This window comes from Urocitellus parryii, chromosome 11, assembly GCF_045843805.1.
Source record: "Urocitellus parryii isolate mUroPar1 chromosome 11, mUroPar1.hap1, whole genome shotgun sequence".
NCBI lineage: Eukaryota > Metazoa > Chordata > Mammalia > Rodentia > Sciuridae > Urocitellus > Urocitellus parryii.
The window spans coordinates 106,156,220-106,177,624 of NC_135541.1; the positions used below are offsets into that span (position 1 = coordinate 106,156,220).

A 21,405-nucleotide genomic window follows, 5' to 3' on the forward strand; every position below is an offset into this window, starting at 1 on the left:
CTTTACTCCATTTGTAAGCTACACAGTCATGTAATCATTTGCTAAGCTACATGTCAGCATGCAGTCATTCACAATATTCTTACATTGCACCATACCTGCTACTCTTACCTTCCTAACTAGTAATAAAATCACTGAGAATAGGATGGCACAGTGCCTCGTACAGAATCCAACAAGAACTCAAAAACTCTAAACTAAAGGGTATAAATATGTCTTTAGAAAAAGATGTGAACATACTTCATGTTCAAAAAGGAACTGTGAAATAACTTAAAATCACTATCATTTATATATGATAAAATAAGTATTTCTCTGAGTCATACTAGTGCAATCCAGACATGCAAAATTACAAATGGGCAAAACTATCTTTAATCCATTTGCTTTTTTGTCCTACAGGCCATCAACATCAGGCTCCTGTGCTGCATCTCCCACATACCTGATCCTTTTAAAATCCTTTCTCTCTCAAGATGTTGGCTGATATGGCTTAAAATATTACCTTTTCAGAGTATTTATACTTTTGTAATCTTGTGGTCTAAAAAAACATTAAAATCAAATAAATGAAACTTTAATGGTAGATTATTAGATTTACAAGTATCATGAAAGACATTGCAGATAACATTTTGAGTAGGCTAATCCTTCTAGAACACTTAAAAATCACAGCGCAAAGATAACATGCCAATACTACTTATTCCTATGGCTAAATTGTATTATATAGCCTATAAACACTATTCACTATGTGAATGCAGAATCAAGTAAAAATTCTAATGCAAGACTCCCACCTGTTGCCAAAGAGAGTCCCCCAAAAGCCACCAATAATGGGCGCAGATTCTGAAGTTTCTAGTCCTCTGGCTTTATCAGAGAAGTTACTTCCATTTTCTCGGCTTCCATCACCATTTACAGTTTTTCGTAATTTTCTACAAAAAACATTTTTCCACACTTTCAGATTATTCAAGAGCTTTTCCATTTATACCCATAATATCCATATAGAAAATTATGCTAACAGATGATTCCCTGAAATCAGGGTAATTACTTTCATATACTGAGTATAAATTATATAAGAACCTTTATTTATTAGTTGTAGGTGGACACAATATCTTTATTTCATTTTTATGCGGTACTGAGGTTTGAACCCAGTGCCTCATGTGTGGTAGGCGAGCACTCTACCACTGGGTCACTACCCCAGTCCAAGAACATTTCTTTTTTAAGGATAAAAACAGATTCAAGGGGCTGGGGATGTGGCTCAAGCGGTAGCTCGCTCGCCTGGCATGCGTGCGGCCCGGGTTCGATCCTCAGCACCACATACAAACAAAGATGTTGTGTCTGCCGAAAACTACAATAAAAATAAATATTAAAAAATTCTCTCTCTCTCCTCTCTCTCTCTCTCTCTAAAAAAAAAAAAAAAAAAAAAACAGATTCAAAACTAAAGTACTATGCTATCATTTTGTTTAGTCACAAAGAAAACATTTTTTTCACATGTTAGGACCAAGAGTCTTATCAGACACACAATAGCAGAAAAGCCATTTCTATAAATATGGATGTTAGAAAACTAACATCCTTTTGCACATTTAATCAGGACAACACTAACAATAGTTAAATGATATATTCTACAAATACCAATGAGATAAAGCACAAGGACATGTTGGGCTAGGGTATAGTTTAGAGTGTTTACCTCGAGTGCATAAGGCCCTGGGTTTGATCCCTAGCACCACAAAAAAAGGGAGGGTGGAATAAGAAAATGTTGTAATCCATTGTACCAAATGGATTACTAAATAAATAATAAGAAGAAAAATCTTATTTAGTAATTTCTCAGGGAAGCAAAAACCTAGAGATATCCTGAATATACTTAAGAAAACTTAAGCAGTTCCCTGCATATATCACATAATAAAAACTTGACAAGAATGTGTAAAAGATTCAAATCAATTTTAATTAAAAGTTTAGACCACTTGAAATCAACTGTTATGCACTTTTGAAAAAAAAGTAAAAAATTTGGTAGCACCAATCTAATGTACCGACATCCTTGTTGATAGTAAATTTTCAACAAATTCTGATTAAAGCCAAATTTCAAAGAAAATGCCTCCCCCCACCCCACAACACTGGGAATTTATCCAGGGCCTCATGCATGTTAGACAAGCACTCTGCCACTGAGCTACAACTCTAGCCCCAGAATGCTTTCTCAAAACCATTATTTAAAATAAACTTTAATAAGGAATAATACAGTTAGGAATTTTCCTTTTAAACAACTGTAGTAAATGATAAAAATCCCACATGAGATTAAAAATTAATAAGATTTCTTAACCATCAGGAGAAAAGTGAATAAGCATTTTTTTTTTTTTTTAAATATATTTATTTATTTATTTTTCGGTGGACACAACATGTTTGTTTGTATGTGGTGCTGAGGATCGAACCCGGGCCGCACGCATGCCAGGCGAGCGCGCTACCGCTTGAGCCACACCCCCAGCCCCAGCATTCATTTTTAAAAAGTCAAAAATTGGTGCAAAATATATAGAGAAGAGGGAAAAAATTTTTAAATTAATTTAATCAAAATTTTATAACTCTCTACAATACCTCTCCCAGAAAATACATAACTACAGGGTAATTTCTCATCGTACCTTCTCCTCCGATTTCCATTATTTCCAGATGGTCTTGTTATCTGAGTCGATACAATTTGACAGTGGACAGTTCCCATGAGTAGCATAAGGCACAAGGGTCCAAGAACTTCACTTACGTTCACAATAGGCATCATAAGATACAACACAATCCCTATAACTGGAAAGATGTTTTAAAATGTAAAACATTAAGAGTTCATTTTTAAAATGAATACTAAGCAACTTAGCAAGACCCTGTCTGAAAATAAAAAATTTTTTTAAAAGTGCTGGGGATCAACTCTTGGATTCAATTCCTGATACCAAAAATAAGTAAAATGAATGCTAGTATCTATACAAACTATTTTTACAATCTATCATTTTAAAGAGAATTCAAAAGTAAATAACTTCCTGGAATACCATCCACCTGCTAAATATTAGCTTGGTGAAAATACGAAGCCATCAGTTGCCAAATAAATGAAGAATAACATATTGAAAGTATTTGCCTTTCTGGCAGCACAATCATCTATATATTCCAAAAGAGTTTCCACCACAGAACTGAAGGCTCCATAAAACACGAATTTTGCAGTGCTGTTCTGCTCTAAAATATATTCCAAGGCCCAAGGTTACAAAGAAAGCAATAAGCCAAGCCGGGATTTGAACCCAGGCATTTGGGCTCCAGAATCTACCATCTTAACTACCATATTATATTGCCTCTTTGCATATATATATGAAATGTTCAAAGAAATAAATAATGAAAGAAATGGGAAAACATAAAAAAAAACTCTCTCTAAAAAGTCTATTTACAATTTTATAGACAAGTTCTTTCAGACTTTATCATAATAGTAATTCTTATGGGATACACAGATGGATACATAGTGGAGTCAATACTTTTGATTAAGGCTGAGTTTCCAAAAGAATGCTTTTTTCTTTTCTTTTCCTCCTATCCGTCCCAGTATTAGGGATCAAACCCACTAGCCCAACATACAATGATGTCATCAGAACAATCAACTATAGACTTTGCTGACTTGTGAATGTGGACATAAATTCACTTTTAAAAAGTGACTGTGTTCACTGACTGGCCTGGATTAGTACCTGGCACACAGTAGGCACTAAGTATTTGTTGAATGATTGATTGAGATACCATTATTATCAAAGTAAATTTGAAAATACAGCAAAAGAAGAGCTTGCCAAGAGGACTCTATCACTAATGAAATTAGTGCTCCGGTAAGAACTTATAAGCCGTGTGGTGAGAAGACTGCATACAAGCACGTCTTCACCAACATGAATTCTGATGGGGACTTGATCTTGGACTTTCTAGTCTCCAGAACTTCGAGAAACAAATTTCTATTGTTTACATGCAACCCAGTCCAGGGTATTTTTGTTAAAACAACCAAAATAGTCTAAGACAGAAATTGGTATGGAAAAATGGGGTCAGAGGCTACTATAATAAATACCTGAAAACATGAAGCAACTTTAGAACTGAGTTATGAATGGTTAGAGGTTCAAAGAGTCTTAAGAAACAGTCTAATGAAAAGCCTTGATCTCCAGAAAGATTTTTAAACAGTCTACAGAAAAGCCTTTATCTCCATAAAAGAATTTGGAAGGATCAGAAGGGAAAGAGGAAAATAATAGAAAAAGCCTTGACTTTCTCGGAGAATACCTAAGTGACCATGAAGAGAATGTTGGTACAATGTGGGATACAGGCCATTCCAGTGAGGTATTGGATGGAAACAAGAAATAACATGTTATTGGAAAATGAAGGAAACAATCCTTGTTATAGAGTAGCAAAGAACTTCGATGAGCTATAATTGTATTCTGCCGTTTTGTGGAAGGCAGAATCTTCCAATGTCTTGATCTTGGACTTCCCAGCCTTAAAGCTATCAGAAATAAATTTGTGTTGTTTAAAAGCTACCTAGGCCATCATATCTTTGTTGTAGCAGGCTGAACATACTAAGGCAGAAAAGTTATGTAAATTATGGTATTATAATAATAAGTAGCTATAAAAAGGTGTTCCTAGTAAATGTTAATAGACTGCAATACAAACAGTAAACAGTACTATTAAATGATGGTATGTCCATATAGTAGGATATTATGCAACCATTAAAAAGATCATTAAAAGCAAATAAAATCAAAATCCAATTCTTTATTGACACTACATGTTGAGTACTCGTATCCACATGTGGTTAAGCAGCCGCTGTACTGGGTAGCACAGAGACAGAACATTTCCTTTATTAAAGAAACTCTAAGGGCAGGGGTTGTGGCTCAGAGTTATAGCGCTTGCCTAACATGTGTGAGGCACTGAGTTCACTCCTTACCACCACATAAAAAAATAAAGTTACTGTGTCCATCTACAACTAAAAATATTTAAAAAAAGAAACTGTTGAACAACAATGTCAAACTTATAGATTTAAAATTCACATATATTTTTCCCTCTATAACTTAGTGTTTTTTTAACTGGAAAGACAAAAGAAAATATAAGCACCCATAATTCCTTCATGTCACCCAACCTTCCCTTTATTATAAGTCATGTAACCACAGTCCAAAGAGCCCACTTTCTGAAAATATCCCTGGAATGCAATGTATACACTGAAGAGAGAACAGTGGGTTCAATCCTTGGTACCACATAAAAATAAATAAAGTAAAGGTGTTATATCCATCTACAACTGAAAAAAAAATTTAAATAAAAAAATAATCATATGTTTGTTCTCTCAGAGCAAATTTTAAGATGATGCCCAAAATAGGTAAGTCCCTTCATTTCTTTGTACTTTCAACCATCAAATGAAAGGGTAATGGTAAGAATAATGAAAGGTCTTCCTTCCATCACAGCAAAAGCAGCAAAAAAGAAACTGTCATAGTTTATTCCAGCTCTTCCAATTACCTTGCATGAGGTAAAGCAGTAGCAGCCAAACGAAGATTCTTAAGGACGTGACCTGAATCCACCAATTGCTGAACAATGGGAAAAATACAACTCGAACAAGCCCCTTCCGAGTTAGAGATGTCCATGGAATTTCGGGTTTGGCTTTGGCAAATGTTGAGCCTTTAAACATACAATAAAACAAGAAATATTTATATACACTAGACTTTTGGCCTATTGTAGCACCACATCAAAAACTGGTGAGAGCGGGCTGGGGTGCTGGCTCAGTGGTAGAGCACTTGCCTAGCATTTGTGAGGCACTAGGTTTGATTCTCAGCACCACATGTAAATAAATAAAAAATAAAGTTCTATCAACAACTAAAAAAATATATTTAAAAAAAACAAAAACGGGTGAGAACACAACTCAGCACATAATATGTTCAGTTCAAAAAAACTTGATGGTCATTACATGTAATAACTTCTTACCTCAGTCTCTAGGACAGGATCTCAAAATAATCCAGGTCACTTGAATGTTAAATAATATGTTTTTCTTAATTACACAACAGCAAGTCAACAAGTTCAACCCTCTTTCAACTTTATGAAAACATGTAATTTACATAACCACCCAGTTCTAAGGCAAAGGGTAACCAAAGATTAAAGTCCACAAAATAAGTAAAGAATTTTACTTAGAAATTGAAGTATACCATCAAATAGAAAAGGTATCTAAAACTAATCCATAGTTCCACTATGAAACAACATAACAACATGCACAAGAAACAAACTTACCTCTAATTAAGTCAACATCAATCAAGTCTGGCTTTATGTGACCCATCTTTTTTGGTTTGTTTTTGAAGCCCTAAGATTTAAAAAAAAAAAAAAAAACAGAAATAAACAAAGAAAAAGGAGTCCTTTTAAGTACAAAAGATAAACTTATGTTTCTTTTTTCTTTTTCTCTATATCTGACAGCTTTTACTATAGACATTTTATGTAAATTACATGTTTTCATAAAGTTGAAAGAGGGTTGAACTTGTTGACTTGCTGTTGTGTAATCCTAATGTTCCTTTAAGAAACTCATCATTAATGTTTTAGTTTTTAGTCGTATCAAATAATATACAAGCTTTTAGAAATCATCTACTGACTTAATATAGTATGTGAGACTAAAGCTCTTAGACCACTAATCTCCACATCCTAATTTGTACCCCCAAAACGTATATCCTTACAACATATGATTTATGTAATCAGTATTAATTGTATGATCACAGTTAAATACATTCCCCACAAGCTATATTTTATATTCTTCCATTTGCTCTATAAGATCAGTCAAAATATTTGTCATTATCTAAATTTAAATAAATGATAGAAAATTATCCAAATTTGAATAAATGCTAGAATTTATTTTTAAACAATTCCTCATAACACCCTTCCCAAAGCCTTCTATCTTCCTGTTCCAATTAGACTAGTTAGTTGCTCCCTGAGCCTGCTGCTCAGCTACAATCCCAGGTCTTCTCACTCTCATCCTGAGAGTTCCCTTCAACTCTCTCTGTGGTGAACCACACGTTCCCCATATCTCATTCCCGCAACCCCGCCCAAGAGCTGGGGATCAAACCCAGGGTCTTACGCATTATAGGCAAGCTCTCTACCACTGAGCCACATCCCTAACCCTTTTTACTTTTCAGAGTCTTGCTAAGTTATCCAGGAGGGCCTCAATCTTGCTACACTGCTGCCTCAGTCCCCAAGTAGCTGGGATTACAGGTATGCTCCACCACACCCAGCTCCCGTGTCTTCTTAGAAGACATCCTTCAGTAGCTTCCTGAGAAAACAGTCACAGAAGATAATTTTTGAGTCCTGGCATGTCTGAAAATGAATTAATCCTACCCTCCAGTTATGAATTTTTTAAAGAACATTTTTCACAGCCTCAGTCTCCTACCATTTCAAATTAAATAAGTTGAACTGTATTAGTAGATTCTATATTCATTTCTCTTAAAAGATAAATGCGCTGCAGAATCTCTGCAGTATACTTGTTACATTCCCAATTTCTAATGTTTCTTAAGTTGACAATTATTGCTTCAAAACTGTGGCATTAACTCAATTCATTAGCATGTTTTTACAGAAAAACTCAGAATTTGAAAGTCATAATGACCTTGCCATATATATTATGAGTTGAGGGTAAATGTATGATATTATCTTTTGTTACTGTTTCAAACTCCTGTTTGTCTAACAGTTTTGCTTTATTACTACTAATAAATTAAACTCTTAAAATATGAATTTTAATTTCATGCTCAATCAGAACTTGTGCATGCTAATTCTTAATCATGTTTTAAAATTAGCTATTTAATCTAATATTAAAACTTAATGTAAAGTTGAAAATTAATGTAAAAATTAAAGCTTACAGTAATTTCCTATTTATCCATTGTAAGACATTGAGTTGGTATTGATTTTTAGATGTTTAATAAATGTAATTTCTCTCAAGTGAACCCTGTTTCTAGTCAACTCAACCATATGCTATAGATTATTCAGAAAAATATCCCAAAACCCTAAATTGTACATAAAATCTAAGAAGTTGAATTTTGAAAATAAGACATCTTGAGGGAAAAAACCCTTTGAAGAAGCATGTCTACTTATATAAGAGTACTTTTTCATTGGAATAACAATTATACTATACTCAAAATCAGAAATTAAAAGTAAAAAGTAAAAAAAAAACTGCTGTATTGTACACTAGTAGACATAAACCTTGTGTACATTTGCATCAGCCCCACCACATTCACCACATAATCCTTGTAGATTTTATGAATTTTTTTAACCAAAAGGTGAGGTGTGCCCATTATAGTGAAACTTTGTTTAAAAAACTATGACAGTATTACTTTAAAATCATTCATCAGTGGCAATTATCAAGAATACAGTAACAATAAATGTTGGCAAGAATGTGGGGGAAGAGATACACTCATATATTGCTGGTGAGACTGCAAATTGGTACACCCACTCTGGAAAGCAGTATGGAGATTCCTCAGAACACCTGGAGCACTTGGAATGATCCAGTTATTCTACTCCTTGGTATTTATATCCAAAGGACTTAAAATCAGCATACTCCAGTGACACAGCCACATCAATGTTTACAGTAGCTCAATTCACAATAGCTGAGCTAGAGAACCAACCTAGGTGCCCTTCAACAGATGAATAAAGAAAATGTGATACACGCACACACATACACACACACACACACACACGATGGAATATTATTCAGCCATAAAGAAGAATGAAATTATGTCATTTGCCAGTAAATGGAAGGAACTGGAGACTATCATGCTAAGTAAAATAAGTCAATTCCTGATATCTCTGATATGCAGATGCTAAAACACAATAAGGCTGGGGGGAGAACAGAAGTTCATTGGATTAGACAAAGAGGAATGAAGGGAAGGGAATAAGGATGGGAATAGGAAAGATAGTAGAATGAATCAGACAGAACTTTCCTATGCTCATATATGAATACACGAGCAGTGTAACTCCACATCCTGTACAACCACAGAATGGGATCCTAATTAGAATAAGTTAAACTCCATGTGTGTATATGTCAACATTCACTCTACTGTCATATATGTCTAAAAAGAACAATTTTCTTAAAAAGAGAAATGAAAAATTTTTTTAAATCATTCATCACTAAACTGTCTTCAGTGCAAAAGTAGGATGCATAGGATACTCAAATATACGTTAATGTGGTGGAAACAATTATGTGGTGGAATACAGCATTCTAAATAAAGGAGCTTCAAGTGCTTTTCACTTTAGAGCCAAAATATTTTTTCTATTTTCTTCACTTTTTACACTTTTTACTTATAACATTATAGAATTAGGATTAACATTTACTAGAGGTAAATACCAAAGTATGCAAACTTCCCTTAGCAACAAAAATAGTCGACAAATAATCAACATGCTTCTTTTTTATGCCAGCTTCTCTACTTATTAAACATAAAATAATAAGTAACTCAAAACATGGCTCTATCTTCAAAGAAGGCACAGTATAGAAAGGAAAACAGATAATAAAGCCAAATCTATGAGGGTTTCTTAGGAAAATGCCCTGAATCTCCCCTACCATTTTTTCTTCCCTAAAGAGATGAAACTCATATACTTTTGTATATGTTCAACAGAGAGAAATATACGGCATGCTTTTCTTTTAGATTCCTTGCTGTATCCTACACATTGTGTAATACATATAATTGGAAGAAGCAAGAACCAGGAACTATTTAAAGCACTTTACAAATATTTATATTAGTTTCTTTAAGCCATTTCATCCTTGCAGCTGTCCTGTGAGATATACACCTATGTTATCCTCACCTTATAGATGAAAAACCAAGGCACAGAGATTCCAACCCAGGCATCTACATTCCAAAGGATGTGTTCTTAACCATGACATTATCCTGCTTTCACTCTATGGTAAAAATGCATCCCTAATCAATAAAGAAAGAGGTTTTGTTTAAGATCAAACAAGACAGCTTGACTTTGAAAATTTAATAGGAATAACATCTGGAGAGCTGTGAGTGGATTTCCTTATGGGCCACAACCTTTATCCTAGAAGCCCAAGGCAAAATTCTGGATACTGCTATACTAGCTGCCTAAGTGCAGCCTGGAACTTCTCTGAGGACCCCAATTAGAGGCCATACTCAGCTGTCACTTGTTATTAAGCCCCAACATAACTATGCAATATCATCACGAGCTCAGTACCAGAATGAAGTTCCTTCTTTTAAGCAGAGAGAAAAAAACACTGAAGTTATTGTAACAATATTTTGACTTTGTATTTAACAGGGAATTAAAGACAAGTGAAACCCTATAATACCTATTTCCTAGTGGGCTGAAAATTTCATTTTATTGCCATTAAAAGAATCAAACTACTATACTGTCTGACATAAAAAAGAGAATTCACCCCTGACCTAGGGCAGATGATGAACAACAAAACAAGCACAAGGCAATTGCAGCAACACAGGAAGGAGCATAGAGGGTACCTTCTCACATTCAAGAAGTCAAAGACCTCTAAAGGCAAGTAATATCTAAAGAAAGAACTGAAGGATAGATGTGCAAGACTTTTCAAGTTGGTTATGGGACATAGCAAAAAGGGGAAATCAAGAAAAGCATATGAGAGGACCCAGAAGTAAGAGAAATGGTGGCAAAAACTTAAGAAAGTTCAGGAGGCCTAAAGCACAGAGCAGAAACAAAAAGGGAACAAGGAATGGGTGAAGGAAGCAAACTAGAAAGAACCAGAAGTCACAATATGAAGATCACAGCTGAGCTAGGAGTGTGGATTCAGAGCAAGCATACCAAGAGGGTTCCAGCTACATTTGCCCAGAGGTAGTAGTTTGTCAACTAGAGGAGAACAGACACTAGGTCAGAGCAGCCAATTAGAAGCATGAACTGGGAAAAGCACTTACAATCAAAAGATATTTAGCTAGTAAAAACTAGAAAAATGAGTAACTGAAAATATGTGATTAGTATGAATATGAAGCCACAGGGAAACTCTAAAGTTTGGATTGGTGATGTGGCTCAGTGGTAGAGCACTTGCCTAGCATGCATTAAGTCCTGGGTTTGATCCCCAGCACCACCACCAAAAACAAAACAACAACAACAACAAAAAAAAAAACCTCTAAAGCCATTCACTGAATATGAAAAGTAAGACAAGGAACAGGAGTGGGGCTGGGGAGAATTCTCCCATAGGAAGGTACTGCACATATAGGCAGAGTGCATGTAATTTAAAAAATTAGTATCACACAGTTAAGTCTATCTGACATGAAAGCTCATGCCTAAATGATAATTAGATCTGCTTTTGCCACTGGTATAAAGGGTATTGGTAGAGTCAATAAACCTATACATTCATATCTCTATATCTACCTATGTCGTGTGGAAATTTCAACATGAAACTCTGGATGACACTCAAACCATATCCAAATCACAGAAATATATGGATGGACACACACACACACACACACACACACACACACACACACACACACACCTGCTATTACTCAGGTAACTTCATTTAATATGTTTTCAAGGGGTACTTTTTAAAACTAATCTTTATTTTTATTACAGCAATACTCATTACAAGGATAATAATAAAAAATAACTCTGGCCTCAACCTTCCTCACCCTTGATTCCCATTTCCTGGCTATTTGTTTCTTTATTTCTAAATAAAATATTTACAGTGTTTTCTTCAGTTTCAGATGCTATCCATTTGTTACTATTGAAGATAAGAAAAAAAAAACTTTAAAAAATCTCTACCTTCTATTTTCATTTATTTCTCAAAGTATTTCTAAGATGCAATAAAAACATCTGAAATTAGAATGCTGTCTTGTACTTGCCATCTTTAAGTGTATTGTCTATATTGTCTTACTGACACAATTAGAAAATACATTGTTCTAATATTATGGTGGTGATACCAAACTATTTTGCAAGTTCCTCACTCTTATTTGTTATTAACATATATTAACTGTACAAACTAATCAGTCTCTCTGCAATATTTACATACATGTATATATCATGCCTTTATCATGTCCACCTTTTCTTCTGCCCTCTGGCTACTCCTCCCTCTCAGGGGAACTATGTGGCTATGTGGGATTAGGAAATAAATCTGGAGGTAGATCTATTGCCCCTACATATGTACTCAGATAATCCTAGTTTCAGCTCTGCCTCTCTCCTACAGATTTACCCGAGACAACTAATTCGCATCTTTCAGAATTTAAACACAGGGGTTATAGTAGTTTCTTACCAAACTTCTTTACTACAGATACTTAAAGACTTTTACTTTCTTCACTGTTCATCTTTCAAAATTACACCAATAGCTCTCATTTAATGTAGTCTTTTCTTCCACTCTCAGCCCCCTGTGAACTGATATCTTTTTTTTGTTGTTGTTGTTGTAATTTTAGAGGGGTTTCAGGAAGAGATCAAATGTTGTTTAATGCACATATTCAAACTGTCATCTTTAATGAGGAGGCTCATTTGTCATATATCCAGCATCCAGCTTAAGAAACAAAACATTATAAATAATATAGCTAAAATAGCCTTTGAGCTTGACTAGCCTTTTTTAGTTTCTAAGGATAAAATCAACTCACTTTCAAACAGTGGTTTTGTTCTAATATTAGAAAACACAGTAAAAAAAAAACTTCAAAAAGATTAGAATGTTTTGCTCATTTTAACAAACAACAGACTTTGGATTTTAATATATTCTCAAATTTTAGAAGATAATTTTTATTGTTTGCATAAACTTGTGTACTACATTATGATTTTTTCCTTGGTACTGGTGTGATTTTAATAGTTTTATTGGGGTATAATTTACATAATATTATTTTGGCTCACAGTTCTGGAATTGTAAGGTCTAGGGCCATATCTGGGGATGATGGCCTTCTTGTTGGCTGCCCTGAGGAAGCACAGGATTTTCCACGGCAAGAGACAAGGAAAACATGGATGTATACATGTCTCATCTGGTCTCTCTCCCTCTTCTTATAAAGCCACCAGGAATCACTCACGGCAGCTCCTTTCTTATGGCTTTACCTAATCTGAAAAGCCCCCCTTTAAGCACCACAGTCAGACTACATTTCCACCCTCTTAATACCTCATATTGGGGATGAAATTTCAACATGAAACTCTGGATAACACTCAAACCATATCCAAATCACAGCAGCCGTTGGCAGTAAATTCCTGTTCCTACCTGCCATTAACAAGCTACCATTGATCTGTCGTATATCCTTACGTATTTCTAAAAATTTCATACAAACACAAATAGCAAGTTGTCTTTTGTGTCTGGGTCCTTCTTTCACTTGGCATAATATATTTGAGGTTCTCTCACTTTGTAGCATATATTCATAGGTTTTATTGCTGAAATATATTCCATTTTATGGACATAACAATTTATCCATTAATTGGTTGATCAGCATCTGGATTTTTTCAATTTTTCAGCTATTATGAATAGTTCTATGAGCACTTGCATGTGTTTGTTTTTACTTTGGTACCTGGGTGAAAACGCTAGGTAATATAGGAAGTATATATTTAATTGTCAAACTATTTTCCATTTTCCATGAAAACCAGCAGTATACAAGAGTCCTAGTTTCTCCATGTCCTTGTCAACACTTGGTATGGTCGATCTTTTGAATTTTAGCTATTCTAACAGGAGTATAGTTACATTTCATTGTGGTTTTAATTTGTACTTCCTTAATAACTTCTTTAATAATGTAGAACATCTTTTCATGTGACCATCAGTTATTTATTTACTTACTTTAGTAAAAATGTCAGTTCAAATGTTTTGCCTATTTTTAAACTAGGGTACTAAGTTCTTCATATATTCTGGATACAGACACTCCAATATGTGCAGGATTTGACTGTAGCTTTTGTTTTGTTTTGTTTTGTTTGACAGGGTCTGACTGTGTTGCGTATGCTGATCTTGAACTCCTGGGTTTGAGTAATCGATCTGCTTCTCAGCCTCCTGAATAGCTGAGACTACAAGTGTATGCCACTGTGCCTGTACTGTCTTTCATTTTTTTTTTAATCTTTATTTTTTAGGTGTAGATGGACACAACACAATACCTTTATTTTTATATAGTGTTGAGGATCAAACCTGGGTCTGTCCCGTGCTAGGCGAGCACTCTACAACTGAGCCACAATCCCAGCCCTGTCTTTCATTTTTTTTAATAATACATTTTGAAAAAAAAAAAAAAAGTTTTCAAGTTTGATGAAATCCATTTTATCAATTTTTTTCTTTTATTGATGTGTTTCTAAGAAATCTCTTGCCTATACCAAGGTGACAAAGTTTTCTTCTAGAAAATCTACAGTTTTAGTCCTTACACTTAAATCTATAATCCTTTTTAAATAATTTTTGTATATGGTATAAGGTAAGAATCAAAGTTCATTTTTATATTGTTGGTTTTCAATTGTTCTAGCACCATTTATTGAAAAATTTCTTTTTCCTTCACTGAACTGCTTTGGCATCTTTGTCAAAAGTCAAATTCTCCAAAAAGCAGGGATTTATTTCTAGATTTTCTATTCTGTTCCATCAATCTATTATTTATACCAATACCTTCTATCTTTTTTTTTTTTTCAGAGTAGAAATTAGAAGTTTATTAAAGGACAGCAGAAAAGACTTCTCCTGGAGGAAGAAGGGGACCTAAGAGGTGGAATCCCCCAATACCTTCTATCTTGATCACTACAGTTTTATAATAAATTTTGAGATTACATAATGTAAATCATTCAACTCTGTAACATTTAAAAAAAATGTTTATATCCTTTGCATTCCATACTAGCTTATCAATTTCTACCAAAAATAAAAAATACAGCCAGAATTTTGAAGGGATTATATTGCACATATAGATATAATGGGAGAGACTAGCCATTTTAATAGTATTCAGTCTTTTAGATCATGAAAATGAAATGTTACTCTATTTATTTGGATGATCTTCAGTTTCTCTGACACTGTTTTATTTTCAGGGTACACATCCTCACTTTCTATGTCAAGCTTATTCCTAAGTATTTTTATTCTCGTTGAAGCTATTGTGAGTGGGATTGTTTTCTTAATTGCATTTTTTTTATTACTTACTGCTAGTAACTGATTTCCATATACTGACCTTGTTTCTTAAGACTTTGCCAAACTCATGAATTCGTAATTTTTTGGTAGATGCCTTAGGATTTTCTAATTATGAAATTATATAAATATATTTCTATGAGGAATGTCATTGGAATTTTGATTGGAATTGCATTAAATCTGTATAGTGCTTTTGGAAGTATGGTCATTTTGATAATATTAATTCTGCCTATCCAAGAGCAAGGTAGATCTTTCAATCTGTTAAGGTTTTCTTTGACTTCTTTCTTTAGGGTTCTGTAATTTTCATTATATAGATCTGTCACCTCTTTCGATAAGTTGATTCCCAAGTATTTTTTTAAGGTTATTATAAATGGGGTAGTTTTCCTCATTTACATTTCTGAGGATTTATCACTGATTTACAGAAATGCCTTTGATTTATGGGTGTTGATTTTATATCCTGCTTCTTTGCTGAATTCATTTACTAGTTCTAGAAGTTTTCTGGTGAAACTTTTAGGGTCTTCTAAGTATAGAATCATCATCAGCAAATAGTGCCAATTTGAGTTCTTCTTTTCTTATGAGTATCCCTTTAATTTCTTTTATCTGTCTAATTGCTCTGGCCAGTGTTTCAAAAACTATGTTAAATAGGAGTGGTGAAAGAGGGCATCCCTGGCTTGTTCCAGTTTTTAGAGGGAATCCCTTCAATTTTTCTCCATTTAGAATGATGTTGGCCTGGGGCTTAGCATAGATAGCCTTTATGATGTTGAGATATGTTCCTGTTATCCCCAGTTTTTCTAGTGTTTTGAACATAAAGGGGTGCTAAATTTTGTCAAATGCTTTTCCTGCGTCCATTGAGATGATCATGATTATTATCTTTAAGTCTATTGATGTGGTGAATTACATTTATTGATTTCCCTATGTTGAACCAACGTTGCATCCATGGAATGAATCCCACTTGATTGTGGTACACAATCTTTTTGATGTGTTTTTGTATTTGATTTGCCAGAATTTTATTGCTTTCTCTCTCTCTCTCCCACTTTACCACAAATTGCATGAAAAGAAAAAATGAGCATTGTTGTTCACCATTATGTAGACATAGATTCTGCTGACACATAAAATGGTACCGGGCATTGAACTCGGGGGCACTTGACTACTGAGTCAAATCCCCAGCCCTATTTTGTATTTTACTTAGAGACAGGATCTCACTGAGTTGCTTAGTGCCTTGCTTTTGCTGAGGCTGGCTTTAAACTTGTGATCCTCCTATCTCAGCCTCCCAAGCTGCTGGGATTACAGGCATGCGCCACTATGCCCAGCTGTATGAACATATCTTTAAATTACATTAAATAGTCTATAATTTGGTCAATTTTTTCCTAAGACCTAACTAAACACACTTTAAAAGTATCTTGGCTTTTTTCCCTACCACCACTAGATCGTGAAACCCAGGAAGGCAAGAACCCCATATATCTTTTTCACTATATTCTTAGCAACTGGTATATGTGTGCATATTAATTAGCTCAGTAAAATTTTATTTTGGCTTTAATTTCATTCTTTCCACTGCTGCTAGATTAAAAAGTATACATTAAGGAGATGTTAGATTACCCTATGGGAAAACAATGAATGAAAATATGCACAATGGATGGAAATCAATTAAATACTGAAATAGACACTAAGTTCCTAGTATGAATCAAGATTTCTAAGTGAGGGATACAGACATAATTCCTGCCTTTGAGGACTATGAACACAGACAGGTTAACAAAAGGAAGATATGTATCAAATGAGAAAATCAAAATTGGGTAGGGAAAAGAGGTTCCTTACTCCATAGCAAGAAGTAAAACCCTTTTAAGGATAAGAACCCAAAATCCATACAAACTACTGTTAATTATTCAAGATCACAAAGCTAAAGGTCACAAAACAAAATCTAACACTCAGTTCTAAGCTCTTCCCATTACATTGTATTTATTGTTACTATGTAGCCTCACAAAATCATAGAATAAGACTTACAGAGTTATAAAATAAAATTTATGTTTTTATCAATCATAAATCTATCTCCCATTAATATAATCAAGGCCTCTACAAAACTATGAAGTTAGCCACGGACGGGTACCATGTAGTTCAGTTTTCTAGTTGATTGGCTTATATGAAGAAATGCACTTAAGTGTTGGATAAATGCACTTCACCAAAGAGCTTTAAAAGTCCTAGTATACTATTAAGTCATATCCATCCATTGTTTTAAAATATTTATTTTTTAGTTGTAGGTGGACACAATATCTTTATTTTTATTTTATGTGGCATTAAGGATGGAACCCAGTGCCTCACACATGCTAGGCAAGTGCTCTACCTCTGAGCCACACCCCACCCCCGTTTTTTTTAAGAAGTGTTAATAAAGGGTCTACAACAAACCTTTTAAAACACAATCCAAAAACAAGAATCTGGAAGCAAGACCCTGAATATGTAGATTTAAGTACTAATGTCAGTAGAGAGATACATTCTTTGGAGAACTAGCTTTCCCCCATTTAGACTGTCCAATTCCATCTGGCTACCAAGCAACAATTTGATGACTAATTTGCACCAGCATCAATATTCGTCATTAGCCCGACAAAACTGACTTTGGTATATTAAATTACTTTGATGTATTAGATTATTTAAGCCCTTCTCTCCCCTTTTAAAAAGTAATAAACTGGCATCAGTTTTTCTTCATTAGCACAAAACAACATAAGAATCTATCTGCTCAGTTCTAAGAATAGTGTACAAAAAAGTTTAAGAATCTGAAAAACTTAAATGCCATACTCTAAACCGGTGATCAAAAAAATGGGTCCCCACAGGCTGGATTCAGGCCAAAAAGGGATTTTATTGGCTTGCACAGTGATGATGAAGAAGACAGAGAAGAAAAAGAGGAGGAGGAAGAGGAGGAGAAGGAAGAGAACCACCACCTTCTTGTGTAAAAATACACATTTTCAGCTTCTCTTGAAAAATCTGACACTCTGGCAATACTGGACCTGAATTGCCATGTATTAAAAACTGACCAGAGCTGAGTAACCATAGTCCCATTTATATGGGAGATTTGCTACTGAGGTCACATGTCAACAGTCATTTTATCATTAGGCGTGCTCCATTGTTTTTCTTATAAACTTAAAGAATACCATACTTGGTGGATAAGTGCAAATTTTTTTAAAAGTAAAAAATATCCACTTTTCACATTAATGCAGTAAAATAAAGCTAGAATCAAAGAAATCAATTTACCTTAATCTGAGTCTGTTCGATTGACTTTTCCCATATCTGCTGATCATATGCTCCAATCTGAAATAAGGAGCAGGCTTATAAATGATGCAGGCAATCCTTGTATTTAAAGTCAAGCCTCAAAAGTTATGAATCTATTAAGTATCATTATGATGTTTGGAAAATGTTTATGAATTTTAGAATTAGAATAAATTAATATTTTTGTGTATGTGTGGTACCAGGGACTGAACCCAGAGGCACTCTACCACTGAGCTACACCTCCAGCCTGTTTTTAAATTTTATTTTGAGCAGGGTCTCACTAAATTGCCAAGGCTGACCTCGAACTTGGGATTCTCCTGCTTCAAGCTCCAGAGTTGCTGGGATCAGAGACATGCTGCCAAGTGCCTGGCTAAATTAATGCTTTTAAGGATTACTCCCTTCAAAAATTTTTAACAGCTGCATCTAAACGTTAGTTAAAAAGCAATAACCAAAATATTTCAAATTAGATATTATCTTCAAAGACATTTCCAATTCTTAAGGAAAACATCAGTAGGAATACCAGAGAGGAATAAAAGATAAGGGACAGCTCAATAAGACAATAGTACCGATATGAGCCCTACAGATACAGGCTTCATTCCTGTCGTTTAAAAAAGGAAAACAATTAAAATTAAAAAAAAAAAAAAGGTTAATCATAAGCAAACTTTCAAAGTATTGCTGTGGCTTGTGTGTGCAGCCTGGAGAAAGATGGTGCCTTGAAACTCTTATCCCGAGACTTGGAACTGGTTTTATCATGACCTTGTACATCAATTTTTCCCCTTTGTGTTGAGATGCCGTGTAAGAATACCCGGCATTACCAAACTCCAGGGAAAGTACCATGATATTCTTTGTGGGGAGCTTCCTGCAGGAAGTATGCTTCACAAATTAAAATGACTGATATTACCTTCTTTTGATACCACGATATAGCATCTCTCTCATTTGAGGCCATCTGTGTCTCCAGCCAGAGAGTGGGATTTCACTGAAAATGAAGGAAACCCAGTCGGTGAGTCCCTTGGGTGAAGGTTACTCTCCCAGTTTGGGTAGACTTGAAACTACTTCTCAGTCTCTCCAATAAACCGCAGTCTCTCCTCTGGCTCTTTGCCAGCGGAGAGGAACCCAAACAACAAACCCGCGCAGGATCCTCTGCAATACTTTGCGCCAGGGTGTCCACGGCGGCGGAGGCAGGGGAAGGAGGGAAGGGAGATCGCCGCAGTTGACCCGTCCCCGACCCCCGGCGTCGGGCTCTCACCTGGTGCTCGCTGCCCGGCTGGCCGGCGGCCGGGACCTTCCTCCTCAGTGGCCCCGGCCGGGCCGTGAGGCCGGGGGCGAGGCGGCGGGCCCGGCAGGCCGCATCTTCCCCACGAGGCCGAGACGCCGGCGGGGCCGTTACCATGGAGACCGCGGCGGCCGCCCCAGCCTCGGAGGCAGCCGGCCGCCCTGCGCCCAGAGGAGGGCAGTCTGTTGACACAGACACTGCACCCCCAAGCCCGACCTAGGAGGTCGCCGGACGGGCCATAAAATAAGCAAAAAATGAGCTGGAAAATGAAGGGGATAAAAAAGGAAGGGCCTTCGCTAGGCCGCCAGTCACTACAGCAACGGCAAAAGCTTTGGTGCCGGGCTGGAAAAGACAGGTGCAAAGGCCCAGGGCCCTGGAGGAGGAGCGGCAGGAGGAGGCGGCGACGGCGCGCGTCCCCTCTGGGCCGGGCCGGCCCGGCGGGGCGGTGACTCAGCCTGCGGAAAGCGGGGCGAGAACAGCTCTGCAGAGCACAGCGCCGCTGGCCTGGGCTTCCGCTTTCCGGCTACTGCTGCCGCGGTGGCTCCGCCCCCGGCGCCCGGCCTCCCTGCAGAGCCTCGGTCCAGAGGCGGGACGGAGGGACTGCGGATTCACGCTGCGATCCTTGGCCAAGACCTTCAAGTCGCAACTTAAAAGTCATTTCCTCAAAAACGACTTTCCCACCCATGGGTCTGTGGGAAGTCGGTTCCCATGTTCTAGGTTTCCAGTTCGTGTATTTGTAGTACTTACGTTTGTTTCATGGCTTATATCGGCTTTCGCCAGTGGGCTGCGGTCTCCGCGAGGTCAGACTGCGGCCTGACACAAGCCTTGCACATTTGTTCAATGAACGAATGTTTGTGAATGTACGCTGCCCTGGGACGCAGAGCCCGACAGGCTTCCGCTCGGTGATTGTCTTCCTCTGCAGCCCCTCAACTGCTGTTTTCTGGTGCTCAAGGATTAGGGAAGAGACAGGCTTAGGAATCTGCTGAAGGCTTTTTCCAGAATTAGGGAAGGTGGCGGCAGGTTAAAAATTCAAGCAGTTTGATAAAGGTCACAGAAAGAAGAACGATTGCATCCTTAAGTATGTAGATATGCTGGTAGGGTTTCAAGCAGCTTTCCTCCTCTTCCCCATCTATTTTCCCCACCTGCCATTAATAGCTAACCCTTAAGGGCCATTCTCTTTTTGAAGCTCTGTTCTTTGCCTATTTGCAGCACAGAGCATTTGAGGGAGGTAAAGCTAACACTGGAGAAAGCCTAAGAGGTACTGTATTAAACATTGTGTAGATGTTCTTATGGTCTGTTCAATAGGTGTAAAAATGAAAGTTATCTCCATTTTACTAAGGAATAAACTCCCACAGGATTAATCTTTTTTAATTATTTCACCAGCGCATTGGTGATGGTTTCCTACTGCTTTTGCCCCTTGTCAGCTTTTCCCTTCCTTAGAGTTGAGTGTTAACAGTTCTGTATAGTTTCAAGGCAAAAGGCTTAACTAAAAAAGATAATAAAGATTCATATTTGTTTTTAAGACCTAAATAACATTAATAGCAATAATAGTTTACTTCATTGTTTAGCATACACAAGAGTTCTTTGGGGGAGTGGAGAAACTGAATCAGGTAAATGGAATTAGGAAACAATCAAGTAGCAAACCATTTTTTCGGTAACCCTGTTAGAAACTTTTCAATGCTTTAAAAGGCTGCAGAGCTGCATAAGGCATGGGATTTGAACCCAGAGCTGCACTCGAATCCTTGATCTGAACTGTGTTATTTTAGGCAATTTATTCAACCTAACAAGCCTGTTTTCTCATCTGTAATTACAGAGTTAATTAACTTTCTACTAAAATCTGTGAGAATTAAATGAGATAACTTCATGTAAAGTGCCTGGCCCACAATAGTTACTCCAA

General features: G+C 36.3%; 1 protein-coding gene and 1 non-coding gene across 5 annotated transcripts in view; one reads left to right on the plus strand and one right to left on the minus strand.

The window, feature by feature from the left end:
- Phtf1 (putative homeodomain transcription factor 1) overlaps positions 1-19,989 on the minus strand; it is a 36,574-nt gene extending 16,585 nt beyond the window's left edge. Inside the window, exons 1-7 of one of the 4 annotated variants that reach the window (XM_026394191.2) lie at positions 19,482-19,568; positions 19,137-19,211; positions 18,221-18,277; positions 6,220-6,289; positions 5,458-5,616; positions 2,604-2,760; positions 774-908 (exon numbers count right to left, since the gene is read on the minus strand). In XM_026394191.2, coding sequence (XP_026249976.1) covers positions 774-908; positions 2,604-2,760; positions 5,458-5,616; positions 6,220-6,289; positions 18,221-18,277; positions 19,137-19,181 — 623 coding nt within the window. In that variant the 5' untranslated portion in view covers positions 19,182-19,211; positions 19,482-19,568. Of the gene's footprint in view, positions 1-430; positions 484-773; positions 909-2,603; positions 2,761-5,457; positions 5,617-6,219; positions 6,290-18,220; positions 18,278-19,136; positions 19,212-19,481 lie in introns of those variants that run through there. The other 3 variants (XM_026394192.2, XM_026394190.2, XM_026394193.2) reach the window with 3 other exon arrangements.
- On the plus strand, positions 10,949-11,020 carry Trnaa-agc (transfer RNA alanine (anticodon AGC)). The gene has a single exon. It is a non-coding gene; the product is annotated as a tRNA-Ala (tRNA).
- Positions 19,990-21,405: the final 1,416 nt, after the last annotated feature.